This window comes from Rhipicephalus sanguineus, chromosome 8, assembly GCF_013339695.2.
Source record: "Rhipicephalus sanguineus isolate Rsan-2018 chromosome 8, BIME_Rsan_1.4, whole genome shotgun sequence".
NCBI classification, from domain to species: Eukaryota; Metazoa; Arthropoda; class Arachnida; order Ixodida; family Ixodidae; genus Rhipicephalus; species Rhipicephalus sanguineus.
Window position 1 is genome coordinate 39,974,419 of NC_051183.1, and position 14,142 is coordinate 39,988,560.

The 14,142-nt window shown below is 46.3% G+C and overlaps 1 protein-coding gene across 1 annotated transcript in view; it reads left to right on the forward strand.

The window, feature by feature from the left end:
* Positions 1–14,142, forward strand: part of LOC119401758 (glutamate [NMDA] receptor subunit 1) — a 155,157-nt gene that overhangs the window by 118,554 nt on the left and 22,461 nt on the right. The window contains exons 8-12 of the mRNA XM_037668723.2: positions 530–704; positions 1,483–1,627; positions 3,023–3,230; positions 7,751–7,875; positions 9,216–9,380. Of these exons, the coding sequence (XP_037524651.1) occupies positions 530–704; positions 1,483–1,627; positions 3,023–3,230; positions 7,751–7,875; positions 9,216–9,380 (818 nt within the window). The remainder of the gene's footprint in view (positions 1–529; positions 705–1,482; positions 1,628–3,022; positions 3,231–7,750; positions 7,876–9,215; positions 9,381–14,142) is intronic.

Consider the following 14,142-nt stretch of genomic DNA (forward strand, 5'->3'; position numbering starts at 1 on the left):
GTCAAGCTAACTATGTAGTTTTTAGGCCTCAACCACCCTCTAGTAGGTACGCATTTGTTTACAAGGAGGTATTCATGGGCCTCGTCAACCAATGTTCTGTACCGGGGTATGTGAGGGATGACGTCGATAATAATTTCTGACGTAATTCAACTACCGTAGTCACTTCCCTACTACGAGCACTAACTAGCACTGGCTAATGTTTGTTGATGTTGGATAATGTGTTGGCTAAATTATATCTAATTTTCGCCAGTGTAGACCAATATTGGCTGATAACTAAGTGGTGGCTAACTCTGGCCAATGGCGGTGATGTTGCCTGACTGCTGGCTGTATTTAGCTACTGTTGGCTCAGAATGCCTATTGTTGGCTAAATGATCGTTAAAGCCAACTAGTGTTGGCTAAATGACAGCAAATGCTGACAAACTTTCATTAGTAGTTGGCTGACAGTTGTTTAGTTGGTGTTGGCTAAGGTTGGACATCCACTGCTGTATATCAACGACAATGTTTTCATTTGACATATTATTTTTTGCAGGTGTGCTTGGGCTAGAGCTAGTAAACGCATCCGACGAGAGAGCTCACATACGTGACAGTGTGCAGGTGATAGCCCTAGCCCTAAAAGAGCTGCAGAAGGACCCCAACATGACGCAGCCCAACATTAGCTGCAGCATGCTTGGAAACTCCTGGGAGTCTGGACTCAAGCTTGTGAGGTCTGCGTTTTTTTTTTCTTTCGATTGGATTACACCGACTCAGCTAACTTCAGCTGAACTATTCGCGATGTTGCTCTGTAAAGGATAACTTGCAGAGAGATAAAAAAATGTGTATTGACAATTTATTGTAAAGAGCTTAAGGTATTCGTTATGTTGCTATTACACCGCTGGCTTAAAAATTTGTTGTAGTGTAGGCCCTCCTTGTATTTCGATAGATATTAAATTAGGTAAATAAAAAATACCAGGATCGCAAGATTAAATAACTCGAAATCTACAGACCAGTTTCAATAGGGTGCCGCCATCTTGGGTCGTAGCATCATCTGTGCATTGTCCGTCCTCTGTCAATCGTGATGCTGTCTACAGAATCAGGACAATTAAATCTTTGCTTTTTCTGTACCTTTTGGACCATCCGCTGCACAGTGAATTCCTTTCAGCGCCTAATCGTCCTCAATTTCGTTCTTCCCGATTCGCAATGTCTCATAATGCTGCAAACTGAGTGAACGAGAGTGGAAGGCATAACAAGGAGCTCCGTGCAATCTTGAGGATGTAGATGCGGTCACTGACCAAGTCAAGGTGAAAAACACAGAGACGTTTCGGGAACCCTACGGTTCTTTGTTCACACCATACGATTCCTTATTCCGTGCAATCTTCAACAAATGATACTGCTTCGCTTGAAGTGGCGCACTTCTGAATGTGATGAATCGTTACGCTCATACATGTCACACTCGTTTGACGATGTAGTTCTCACGCTACCGTCTCGAATCGCTTGAATCGACAGCTTGCTCAAGAAACAGAAGCTGCTTCGCGGGGAGACCGGACGCGTTCGATTCGACGACAAGGGTGACCGACTCGACAGCGACTACGACATCCTCAACGTGGTGCGTGGAAGCCACGTCCCAGTGGGCCAGTACGTCTTCTCCAAGGTGAGTCCAGGGTTGCCTGACTGAGGCGAAAAGGAACATTAAGCTTTTTAAAAAGTGGTGCCGCTTGAAGAAGGACGAAAGAACGTCGATCAAAACGAGTACGAGCGATTATACGAGTTCTTTAGTCTTGCTTCGCGCTGCACAACCTGAAGACTGTAGAAAAGCAACTAGCCCAAAGAACTACTCTTCTAAAGACACATCACTGTCAGGACCACTTGCAATGGTACATGTACAAACAGTGGGGCTAGTGGTTGAGAAGATATACAGGGTGCTCCTTACAAAATCTTAGTTTTTTAGGGGCCAAGCTCCTTTAGCTGGGGGCTTGTCTCTTGTCGATCCTGCCGTGTACGCTAGTTCTCATTGCTCCCTCTAGAGGCGCAGCTGTGCTCTCCGTTGATTTCGGGATCGCTCACTAGATGGCGTGCCGCCTCTCAGGCGGCACTCGCTCCACTCTCGGCACGTGCTCTAGTTTGGTAGGAGACCGCTAGAGGGCCGCAACTATATATGGCGCTCGCTCTCGGCGCGCTTCCTCTCTCTTCGCCAGGAGCTCACTCAGAGTGCACTTCGCTACCGTTACTCATTATGAACACCGAAGAAGCAAAGGCAGCAGCGCGAAGGTCTCGCAATGCAGCAGCAACGCGGGCTCGCCGCCAGGACCCTGCGGTGAGAGTTCGCGAGGCCGAAGAGATACGCCAGCTCCGACAGCAAGCACAAGCCACCACCAGCGCCGAGGGCTCGCGATGCCGCCACCTCGGTGCTGGTAGCGGCTCGATATGTAAATAATAAACATTGTGTATATAGTGTATATAGTGTATATATACAATCACACTACAACAACGTGTCACATCTTTATATGATGATCGATCGAATGTGCGGAGGATTTCACGGTTTCACCGATAACCTCCGGAGCTTCGCCCCACTCATCATCATTCATTTGTGAATATGGCGGGGATATTTTCAGCTACCTACGGCGAATAGCATATTTCTATTGATCTGGGGTTGATCACGTGCAGATCACTGAAACACACCGCGGGATAACTTGCAATCTGGCTGGATGAATAAATTAGTGAAAAGCACGGAGATATGCTGACTTCTATGAGAAGCTGTAGATGCAAGCGTGGCTGGTGGCCTGTCTTATTCTATACTTCAAGTGTTGAGCGAGAAATGCGATACACGTAGCGCTCACACGAACACAAAACTGGCCCCATTTTCACCCATTCACACTTAAAATGTCTCATTAGAGACCAATGGAAACGAAAGTTTACCTCGGCGGAATTGGCTAGGAAAACTATATATTATACTGAAGCATTTTCGGTAATACTACGTACATGTTAACTGCCCGATTTCCTAATAGGCAGCACCTACACAGCAGCTAATAAGAGACGGTGCACGCAGTGGTCCATGAGCATGGAGCTCGAGCTGGAGCTGGAGAAGATGGTCTGGCCCGGGCGGCAGACGGAGACGCCGCTGGGTTACGTGATCCCCAAGCACCTGCGCGTCGCCACCATCGCCGAGAGGCCCTTCGTGTGGGTGAGGCCTGTCGCGGACGAGTCTCAGTGCCTGCCATCCGAGATACTCTGTCCATGGACCAACAGCACAGACGGTACAAATGCACACACTTGCCTCTTCACATATGCATACTACGTCAGCTGCTTGATGACGTTTTTAACACGAAAGTGTTTTATGCCGGGGTCCACCACGGCTCTGCTGACGCATTTCCGTCACGGATATGACGTTATAAAATATAAAGGCTAACATATGGCAAAGAAAAAACGAGAAGAAAAAGTTCCGTCACCTGGAATCGAACTCGCGACCTCTCGATCCCCAGCACGCTGCGCGAAACGACTCCGCCACAAACGGCTCGTTCTTCGCCATACTAACGGCGTGCTATATATATACACCACTTGCCAGCGGCGGTACTCGGAGATCAGGGTACATCAGTGTGTTTTCGTTATCACTAGCGAGATGGCGCGAGGGGCTCAAAGAACGCGCTTTAAGTGTCGTCGCACCCCCCCCCCCCTCCCGCGTTGAGATGAGCGTGTGTCTGTACTGGGCGTGGTCGCTCCTGCGCGCGCGCTTATCTTGTACGTCTTGCGCTCTCACCGCAAGTGTGCGTTCAAGTTACAGAGAGCACGAAGGTCATTTCGCTCACCCAAGCGGCCGCTTTTGCGAAAGGAGCGCGATGCTCACAAACGAATAAGCTACAACTGTGACAGTTCGCACTCATCCTGTGTATACTTGTGCGTTCGTTTCGTGCGTCCTCCTTTGTATTTGACCAGCGCGCTTTAACTGTCGAGCTGTGACATTTGTTTGTTCGCGCTCATCTTGTGTATGTTCGTTCCGTGCGCCCTTTCTGCTTGAGCAACGCGTCGGAAGTTTCGAGCTGCTTGCCGTTCTTCGCGTGACATTACAACTTGTCGGGGCGAAACAATGCACAACAAACGCTCAACTACGTCTGTGAAGACACGTTTTACTTTCGTGTTATACCGATTCCTAATAGAGGGATCAACCATGTTTTATGTATTTTCTTCGCTCGTGTGTTCCTTTTTTGGCTGACTATTAATGCTTTGCTTCAATTTTGAGAACGTTTATATTTCTTCTACGATTGTATGCTGTATTACTTTCAGTCTGCTATGTGATTTTGTCAAGATGTACCATCACCAAGGCCCCGTGGGCTGTTCATGGGCACTTACATGAATAAAAAAATGAACAATTCTAGTCTAAAAACTTCTTGGCATGTGTATGACAACTATGTATGTATGTATGTATGTATGTATGTATGTATGTATGTATGTATGTATGTATGTATGTATGTATGTATGTATGTATGTATGTATGTATGTATGTATGTATGTATGTATGTGTATGTCTGTATGTATGTATGTATGTATGTATGTATGTATGTATGTATGTATGTATGTATGTATGTATGTATGTATGTATGTATGTATGTATGTATGTATGTAGTTTCTGGGGCAAGAGAAATGTGAAACACGCGTACCGTGTAGCAATCGGCTCAACTCAATACAGAAGGGACCAGGTGCTAATAGATAAATGGCACATGTACAGCACAGTCAGTACATACCTCTTTGCGTATATAAGCGTTGTTGCTAACAATTTTTAATCGTTCTCCGTGTTTTTTTTTTTTCTTTTCTGTTAGTCACCTCACGGAAAACCCTCATAGTCCACGCTTGTTACAAGCTCGTCTCCTTTAACTTTGAAGCGATCTATTATAAACACCATGTTTGCAGTGGGATCAAGTAAAAGCCAGCGCTAAGTCATGTGTTAACACTGGTGTCTCCAGCATGAACGACAAAGAAAATACCTTCTCTATTCTGCGCACAATACCAATGGCGACGTAGGTTACACAAGAGGCCGAACAGCGCGAAATCTGGTTCCCCGTCAAAGAAAAGAAAATCGAAATAAACTAAAATGCTCGCGAGTGCACACCACCTGAGGGCCTCGGGGGAACACAAACACAATCAAGGTGGCAGGAAAGAGGGGTGCGTTGAAAGGGCAAAAACACGAATAAAACAGCAACGACCTGTCAGGAGCAATAACGCAATGAATGGCGCGCTGAAGACGCGAAAGAAAAATAGCCCGTTAAATCAATGCCGAGCTCTCGTCTCTCATCAAGAAAAAAAAAGGGGGGGCTCCCATCAGTGAAAACCTGTGGCCAGATTGTTCGCAGCTCCGTTTCTTCTTCCTTGATTTTTTATTTATTTTTTTTTTTTTTGCTGTGGTTTCACCTGCGCCTTTTACTTCGTCTCACGTTCCGCGTAGAGCAGCGATTGTTGGCGCCAGAGCCGTTGTCTGCCCAAATTAATTCCTCCTATTCTTCGGCCTGCTTCATTCATTACTGCAAGACTTTTTTTTTTGTTTTGGGTTGGATCTTGAAAGGAGAAAAACTGGGGTATCTATCCATACATTGGCACACGTGCTCTGTGCTTCCTCGTTTGCGATTTTTGTCTTGTGAATCTTCTTTATCTTAGTGCTGTTCTTCTTCCATTTCTCTACTTTTATTTTTGTTCAGGCTTGATTCTTCAGCCCCTCACTCACTACGTGGCGGTGCTTTCGGCATTTGTTTCCTTATTTTTCGCTACGGCATCAGTCCTGATTTGAAAAGCGATGGATCATTTTATCTCTCGAAATAAGGCGCCCGTGGAAAAAAATGGTTTCCCGTCCCTTTCCAGTGGTAGATAAAAGGTCTGTCATGACCTTCTTTGATAAAAATAAAAACCAAGGAGGAAATGTGTTTTAAAAACTTAAAACTGAAAAACTGACCCGTGCGTCGTTTCTTTTTTTTTGTATAATTTTGTCGTAGCTTCTCGTATACAACACCGCCTTACTTTAGCGTCGTCTTTATAAACCTAATTTATTCACATGTGTGGACGCTCAAAGCACAAGATACGACATTACCGAAATCTTCGTTGCTGATGTATTTTCTTCTTTTTTGCTTTGTTCACACGTTTGTTTCTTTCTCTAGCGCGTCTGTCTATCGTTCATCGTACAAGCCAAGTTCTGTAATACAAAGAGCTTCTGTAATGTCACGTACAAAAAAAAACTTGGCCCACATCCACCCAGTGTGACATCTAGAGAAACAGTAGAGCTGCGGTTCTGCTGTGTTTCTCTTGTGATTTTCTGCGATGTTTTTTTTATTTTGTGTGGGTATCTGTGATTACGTTATTTGTAGAGTAGAGATGCACCGGAAAGGGAGTGTGGCAGCTCCTTCCACAGCCGCCTTCGCTACAGTGACTTTAGGCCCTATTCACGCTCGAGCCGCCCTTCACTTTCTACTGCGCTGCTACCACTTCTCCCGCTACCGAGACAGTTACGCCATCTATGGGTGTATTTGGGAACCGGAGCGTGACACGCGACAGGGACGCTCATCTGTCGTCAGGTCAAGCCCTAGAACCAGGGATGGGCGAATAGTAAATTTAAGGTTCGAAGCGAATCCGAAGCGAATAGTGATTCGGTCGAATAATTTCGAATCGAATAGTTCGAATAGTATTTACCGCATATTATTAAGAAAAATTAGCATTTTTGTCATGACCCTTGCACAATATTTTTAAGGATTCGAACTAGGTATGAGTGAATGACACCTTTTTGGTTTGAAATGAAGTGGAAGCAGCCTTGAATAGCACCAAGATTTGAATAGCAGTAGGGTGCAAGTTATAAGTGGTGCAATACGTTACAATTTAAAAATTACTATACTTAGCGCATATAAGCCTATATAACGCGCTTTTAAACTTAAAAAAATATGTACATTTAACCTTGAAGTGTGGCTTCGCGGCAGTGCAGATTTCCCCTGGATAGATTGTTTTGCGGCATAGCATTCAGACAATGCAGTGAAACCTCCTTTACAGGGGGTTATGTTCGGTCAATTGTATACATATATTCGTTCATTTCGAATACTTCGAAATTTCGAATAATCTAAATTCCTATCGAAGCGAATTCGTATACTCTAATATTCGTTCGAACATTCGAAACGCCCGAATATTCGCCCATCCTTACCTAGAACAGCTCCGCTGATAAAACCAGCTATGTCGTACGTGCCTGGTGGAGCCTATGTCGTCCGTGATAAGATCTTAATAAGTTCTTTATTAACACGTTTGTGAAAAGTTTCAAAGCAGGATAGCAATCTCGTAAGAACTCAGAAAGCAATCATTAAGCGTGGCGTAGTTGTGCAAAAGCACGTACACCGATCGCGTAAGGAATGCTAGAAGCTTAAAAAATAAGCGCGACGAGAGACTAAGCGCGGCTTCAACTTGAAAGACTTCCTCAAAGCTTGTGCAGCCTTGTCTTGAAGTACTGAGGAAGGCTGTGAACATGTTTTCCTGCATTAATGAGGTTTTGGCAAATCCTAAATTTCAGTATAGATGCACCAAATGCCAGTTTATTGCATCACCAACATTCTTGTAGTACTCGCACAGTCAAATGCATCGTTTTACGCGATATACACAGACTTTTTTTTATTTAACAGTCTCAGCATTGCCTGTTCGTGACAAGCACATTGGAGACCGGATCCCATAGTGGTCTTATACATCCTATTTTATCTGGCAAGCGAGATTTCCTTGGGCTTGCTTTACCGTAACCTTTCTCTGCATTTTTTTTTTTTTTCAGGTATTGCTTATCCCTACTGTTGCGAGGGATACTGCATGGATCTCCTGAGGAGCCTTGCCCAAAAACTCAACTTTACGTACACGTTATATCAAGTCCAAGACGGGCAGTACGGAACGTTTGATTTTGTAAGTATGGGTTAAATCTGACTTTTATACTCCGATATCACCGATCTCTGAATCACATGATAAGGGACATCTTCGCAATCCAGATGTCGCTTCAAGTGCTGCGTGGCCCACTGCCGTATTACTATAGTAGTGATGAACCTACGATCAGTAACAGGACTTGTCCAACAATGCCCACTCAAGGTTTCTTATTCATGTGGTCTGTTATATTTTCTACGCAAGAAGCAAAAGTACAGGAGACGGCTACCTCATGTAATCCTATGCCAGGTCGGCCTGGGAACTTTTGAACACCCCTGTATCCGTAGAGGCAGAAGTTGTGTCGGCGTTTAAAAAATTTAATGCCGATTAAGCGGTAAGTGGGAGAGAAACGCCCTAGCATCAGCTAGCAGTACTATAGCACCGCACATGGTATTGCGGTTCTCTGCAGACTGCGTTACGTCACTTCAAACCTCCTCCTTGAAGTCACCTCCCACTTCCGTTACGGAGCTCATAGATCATACGTAACTGCCCTTACAGAGCACCCGGTCCGTGATGTGACTTCCGGGTGTCCAGCTCCAGGCTTTCTTTTTATTTCAGTTTCGATGGCCACTTTCAATCTTAACCTCACTTCCGTTTCGAATTTCCCGCCTTAAGTTCCCTTCAGATTCCCACTTCTGTATAAAGAGCCTCTGGTTGACCGCATGTTCTTATAGTTGTCTGACTTCCGATCTACACAGGTACTGCTTCCGGTCTGCACTTCTGGTTTGAATGTTCAAACTACTTGAGCTCATGCCATTTACCTTACCGCCTTTGCCGGGATCACACACACAGTTTTTTCCTGCTTGACGCTCCTAATGTTAGCGCTTTAAAAGAAGTGACACCGGCTGGTTTGGTGCCCGGTATACGCCGGACTCGAAGGAAACGAGAGGGCTCATGCTCTGGCTCGAGAACTCACTAACCGACCGGAGCACCTGCCCCTCGCTAACAAGCCTCAGTTAAAAAAGACAAGAGATATTCTCGCTCACCAGCGGAGCACACGACAGACATATGGCGCTCCTCACAAATTCTTAGATAGTGAAAATGCCGCAGACCTTAGAAAGATCCGAGTGAACGTGTATACAAATCTATAGAGATTGCATAAAATCCATCCTACGCTGTGCCAGGACGTCTGTCCGTGGTGTTGCGGCATGCCAACGCTCCTCCACATCTCATAGGTGTGTGAACTAAAACCAGTCCGTTTAGATAAATTTCTTTAAATCATAGCATAGAATTTAATAAGGAGTAGTACTGGCAGGCGCTAATAGATCAGGTTTCTTCTTATTATTAACAAGGTAACAGAAAAGAGCGGTTCTATTCCTTACCAGGTAAACGGATCGACGTACAAACGTTGGTCCGGCATGGTTGGTGATCTGGTGCGCGGCGTCGCTGACATGATCATCGCCCCGCTCACCATCACTCCGGAGAGGTCGATGGAGATCGACTTCACCAAGCCGTTTAAATACCAAGGCATCACCATCCTGGCAAAGAAGGTGAGTCGATCCGCCAAGCGACGGTGATGACCTAGGCGTAATTCTAGTCCACCTGCGTGCTTGCATCATCACTTAGAAGGACAGTAAATTGGACGAGTTGGCAGTTCTATATGATGTTGGGGGTAGCGATAAACTCACACCGAACTAAAGAAACAAAAAACTTCATGTTTGCGTTAAGTTGCGCGAAGCTTGGCACAGCGAAGCAATACCCGTCGCCGCTCGTACTCCCCGCCGACCGATACACGTCTAGCTTCGAGATGCGCGGCTTGCTCCTCGGGAGTGCGCACTTTCTTAGGACGCCCCATGACTCTCAGGACACGATCGGGCGCAGCCCTGCTATGCACTACATAGAGCGGAGGTTGCGCGCGATGTCGCGGTCATTGAACGCGAAGAACAATTTCTTTCGGCGAGATTTTTTTCTCTCTCTTTCGTTGGTGTTCTGCCCGAACAGTAGCTTGACAGCTATTTATGTGCCTTCTTTGTAAAAGCACACGCGGTACCGGTTAGCAGCCATGAAATTTAGAGAAATAATCGATGATTTTTTACCCAGTATCTTCTATCCTACTGTATCATATATGTATGCGATCACGCAGCACGAAACTGTTATTCCAACATAAACTAGAGAATTATAGTTTTGTCTAAATTTTGCACAAGACGATAACAATTACGGCATATTACACTACAGCCTCTTCGAAGCATCTGGCAACACATGTACCTTAGTAGTTACCTAGTGAAAGCACTAAAGAGGCTCCCAGGTTAGTAACGGCAAAATTTACGAGGTTTACTAGTTGCTGGCTAGTAAAGGTAGTAAAATACGCTCGAAACTAGTAAATGCATGCATGTACTAACTGTTTACTAATTTTTTTTCTAAGAGTGTGTGTTTCAGCGCGACGCAACAAGCTGCAACTTTCTCTTGCAGCGAAAGCTGTTATGAGATCATTTCACCGGCCGTTTTTGGCGCCGTAGTTGTCCGCCGCCGCCGCCGCCGCCGGTGTCCGTGACCAGTATCGCTCGAAATAAGAAAAAAAACGCCAGGCCTGCGCTGAAACCGCAGCACAGTCACAGCGAAAGCAGAAAGAGCAGCGTTTCTAGAGCCCGCCGTAAGCTCTCTTGGGGCTACAATACAAGTACACTAGAAAGGTACCCACTACGCCATAAATCACAATTTTTGTGAAGTTGGGAAACACCTACTAAGCCATTATTCGTCATTCCGCGGAGAAGCGACGCACCAGCTACACGTCTGTAAGGCATTATGTGTACTTTGTTGAAGCGACGACTGATGACAATGAAGAATTATGGCTCAGCCCTTTGTAATGGGTTGGAAGCTTTAAACGGTCCACCAGTTATGTAATTTGCATTGGGTGACGCCCGGTCGCTATTTCCCGCTCCCATCATGCTGTATAACATACGTTGACGTGGTAGAGAGACGGGGGAGGGGGGGGGGGCGAGGAACTTTACTGAAACCCCGAGGAAATGGATCATGGGCTCATGGGCTTCCTTGGCAACCAATACAAGTGCACTTGCGAGGAACCCACTACGCTCTAAATCATTGTAATTTTACTGAGACCCCGAGGAAATGGATCATGCGCTTATGGGCTTCATTGGCAACCAATACAAGTGCACTTGCGAGGAACCCACTACGCTATGAATTATTGTAATTTTTGTGAAGGGGGGCCGCAGGCACTGTGCCATTTTTCGTCATTCTACGGAGAGCCGTGGTACCTGCTAAACGCATGTAAGGCATTATGCGCACTTTGTTGATGCTGTGCCTGATGACGATGAAGAACTATGACAGAGCGCTTTGTAATGGGTTGGAAGCAATCAACAACCTACTCGTTGCGCAATTCGCTGTGTGTGACGCCACAATGCGAATTTTTTTCTTATTTCGTTTTCTTTCTTATTTCGAGCGATACTGGTTACGGACACCGGCGGCGGCGACGGCGGACAACTACGGCGCCAAAAACGGCCGGTGAGATGATCTCATAACAGCTTTCGCTGTAAAACGAAATATGAAAAAAATTCCAGGGTGGAACGAGGCTCGAACCTGGGCCCTCGGCGTGGGAGCCCAGTATTCAACCTCTGAGCCATGCCGGTGCTTGAAACTGCTTTGCGAAAAGGTCCTATACAGGCTTCATGTCGGAAAGGAACCACATTAGCATATCCATTATAGCATGGTAGAAGAGTAAAATAAGCACCAAGCGTCGCACAACGCGAATTCTGTAACCAGGCGTCACACAATGCGAATTGCGCAACGAGTAGGTTGTTGATTGCTTCCAACCCATTACAAAGGGCTCTGTCATAATTCTTCATCATCATCAGGCACAGCATCAACAAAGTGCGCATAATGCCTTACATGCATTTAGCAGGTACCACGGCTCTCCATAGAATGACGAAAAATGGCACAGTGCCTGGTGCCCTACTTCACAAAAATTGCAATAATTTATAGCGTAGTGGGTTCCTCGCAAGTACACTTGTATTGGTTGCCAAGGGAGCTGATAAGCGCATGATCCATTTCCTCGGGGTCTCAGTAAAGTTCTTCGCCCCCCCCCCCGTCTCTCTCTCACGTCAACGTATGTTATACAGCATGACGGGAGAGGGAAATAGCGACCGGGTGTCACCCAACGCAAATTACATAACTGGTGGGCCGTTTAAAGCTTCCAACCCATTACAAAGGCTGAGTCTTAATTCTTCATTGTCATCAGTCGTCGCTTCAACCAAGTACACATATTGCCTTACAGACGTGTACCTGGTGCGTCACTTCTCCGCAGAATGACGTATAATGGCTTAGTAGGTGTTTCCCAAATTTACAAAAATTGTGATTTATGGCGTAGTGTACCTTTCTAGTGTACTTGTATTATAGCCCCAAGAGAGCTTACAGCGGGCTCTAGAAACGCCGCTCTTTCTGCTTTCGCTGTGACTGTGCTGCGGTTTCAGCGCAGGCCTGGCGTTTTTTTATCAAGCGACCGTGGCACTGGCATCATGGGCGGAGAGAGAGAGAGATACGAAGAGAAAAGGCAGGGAGGTTAACCAAGCTTTTGCTCGGTTGGCTACCCTACACTTGGGGTGTGGGAAGGGTGAATAACAGAAAATAAAGGGTAAAGAAGAAGGAAGAAGAGTAAGAAAGAGATGGATGAACAGCGTGAAACTACACAACACGAACTCGCGCTGTTAGTTCACAGGCACTCGTGAAGTCCGGTGGTCCTCAAGAAGCACAAGAGGGCTTTCGTGGCCTTGCGCATATGCGAGACCGTAGGCCAAGGTCCCAAGATCTTCTTTTCTGTCAGTGGTCTTGAATCCAGGTGACGGAGCTTGACTTCCATACTACTTCGTTGAGCTTGGTATGATGGGCAGTGGCATAGAATGTGTTCAAGCTTCTCCTCGCGGGCGCAAATATTGCATGCCGTTCTGCTGGCCATTCCAATGAGACACGAATACGCATTCGTAAATGCTACGCCCAACCACATGCGGCACAGCAAAGTTGCATCGCGTCGTGAGAGCCCTGATGGCAAACGAAGTTGCAAATTTGGGTCAACCGAATACACGCGCGCGTTGGAAAAACCCTGCGTATTCCACTATAGTAAAACTAAAGTAATGTGGAACAATCTTGGCAGAGAACAGCGCTTTGCGATAGGTGGCGGGACACTGGAAGTTGTAAAGGAGTACGTCTACTTAGGACAGGTAGTAACCGCGGAGCCGAACCATGAGAGTGAAATAACTAGAAGAATAAGGATGGGATGGGGCTCATTCGGCAAGAATTATTAAATCATGAATGGTAGACTACCACTATCCCTCAAGAGGAAGGTATATAACAGCTGCATCTTAGCGGTACTTACCTACGGAGCAGAAACCTGGAGACTTACAAAGAGGGTTCAACTTAAATTGAGGACAGCGCAGCGAGCGATGGAAATGAAAATGATAGGTGTAACCTTAAGAGACAGGAAGAGAGCATAGTGGGTCAGGGTACAAACGGGGGTTAAGGATACCGTAGTTGAAATCAAGAAGAAGAAATGGATATGGGCCTGGCACGTAGCACGTCGGCAGGATAACTGGTGGTCATTAAGGGTAACTGACTGCATTCCAAGAGATGGCAAACGCGTGAGGGGGAGACAGAAAATTAGGTGGGTAGATGAGATTAAGAAGTTTGTAGGTATAACGTGGCAGCAGAAAGCACAGGACCGGGTTGATTGGCGGAACATGGGAGAGGCCTTTGCCCTGCAGTGGGCGTAGACAGGCTGATGGTGATAATGATGATGATTCCACTGTAGAAGTGTGATACGGCGTGCAAGTGATTGTAGTCGCCACGCGGCGTCCGTTCTCAAGAGTGGTATGGGTGTCCGCAGGTCTTGGTCTTGAGCCGATCGTGCAGCTTCATCCGCGCGGTCATTGCCGACAATTCTGCAATGACTCGGCAACTATTGAAATATAATAACATGTCCTTCCTCGAGTGCTTGGTGGTAGTCGTGCCTTATCTCGTACACGGATTGTTCGTGTAGTCCGTGCCGTAAAGCAAACCGTAGTGTTTGTAAGGCTGACCTGGAGTCGCAAAAGATGGCCCATCGATTAGGTGGCTGCTGAAGGATGTACTTGACCGCACCTTGAAGCGCTGCGAGTTCTGCGGCTGTCGAAGTCGTGATGTGAGAAAACTTGAACTGTAACAGTACGTTATCAGATGGAACAAGCACCGCTCCGGTAGAGCTGTTGGAATTAGTGGAGCCATCGGTGTAAACATGCTTGCGGTCAAGTAGGTTTATTCCAACAGACG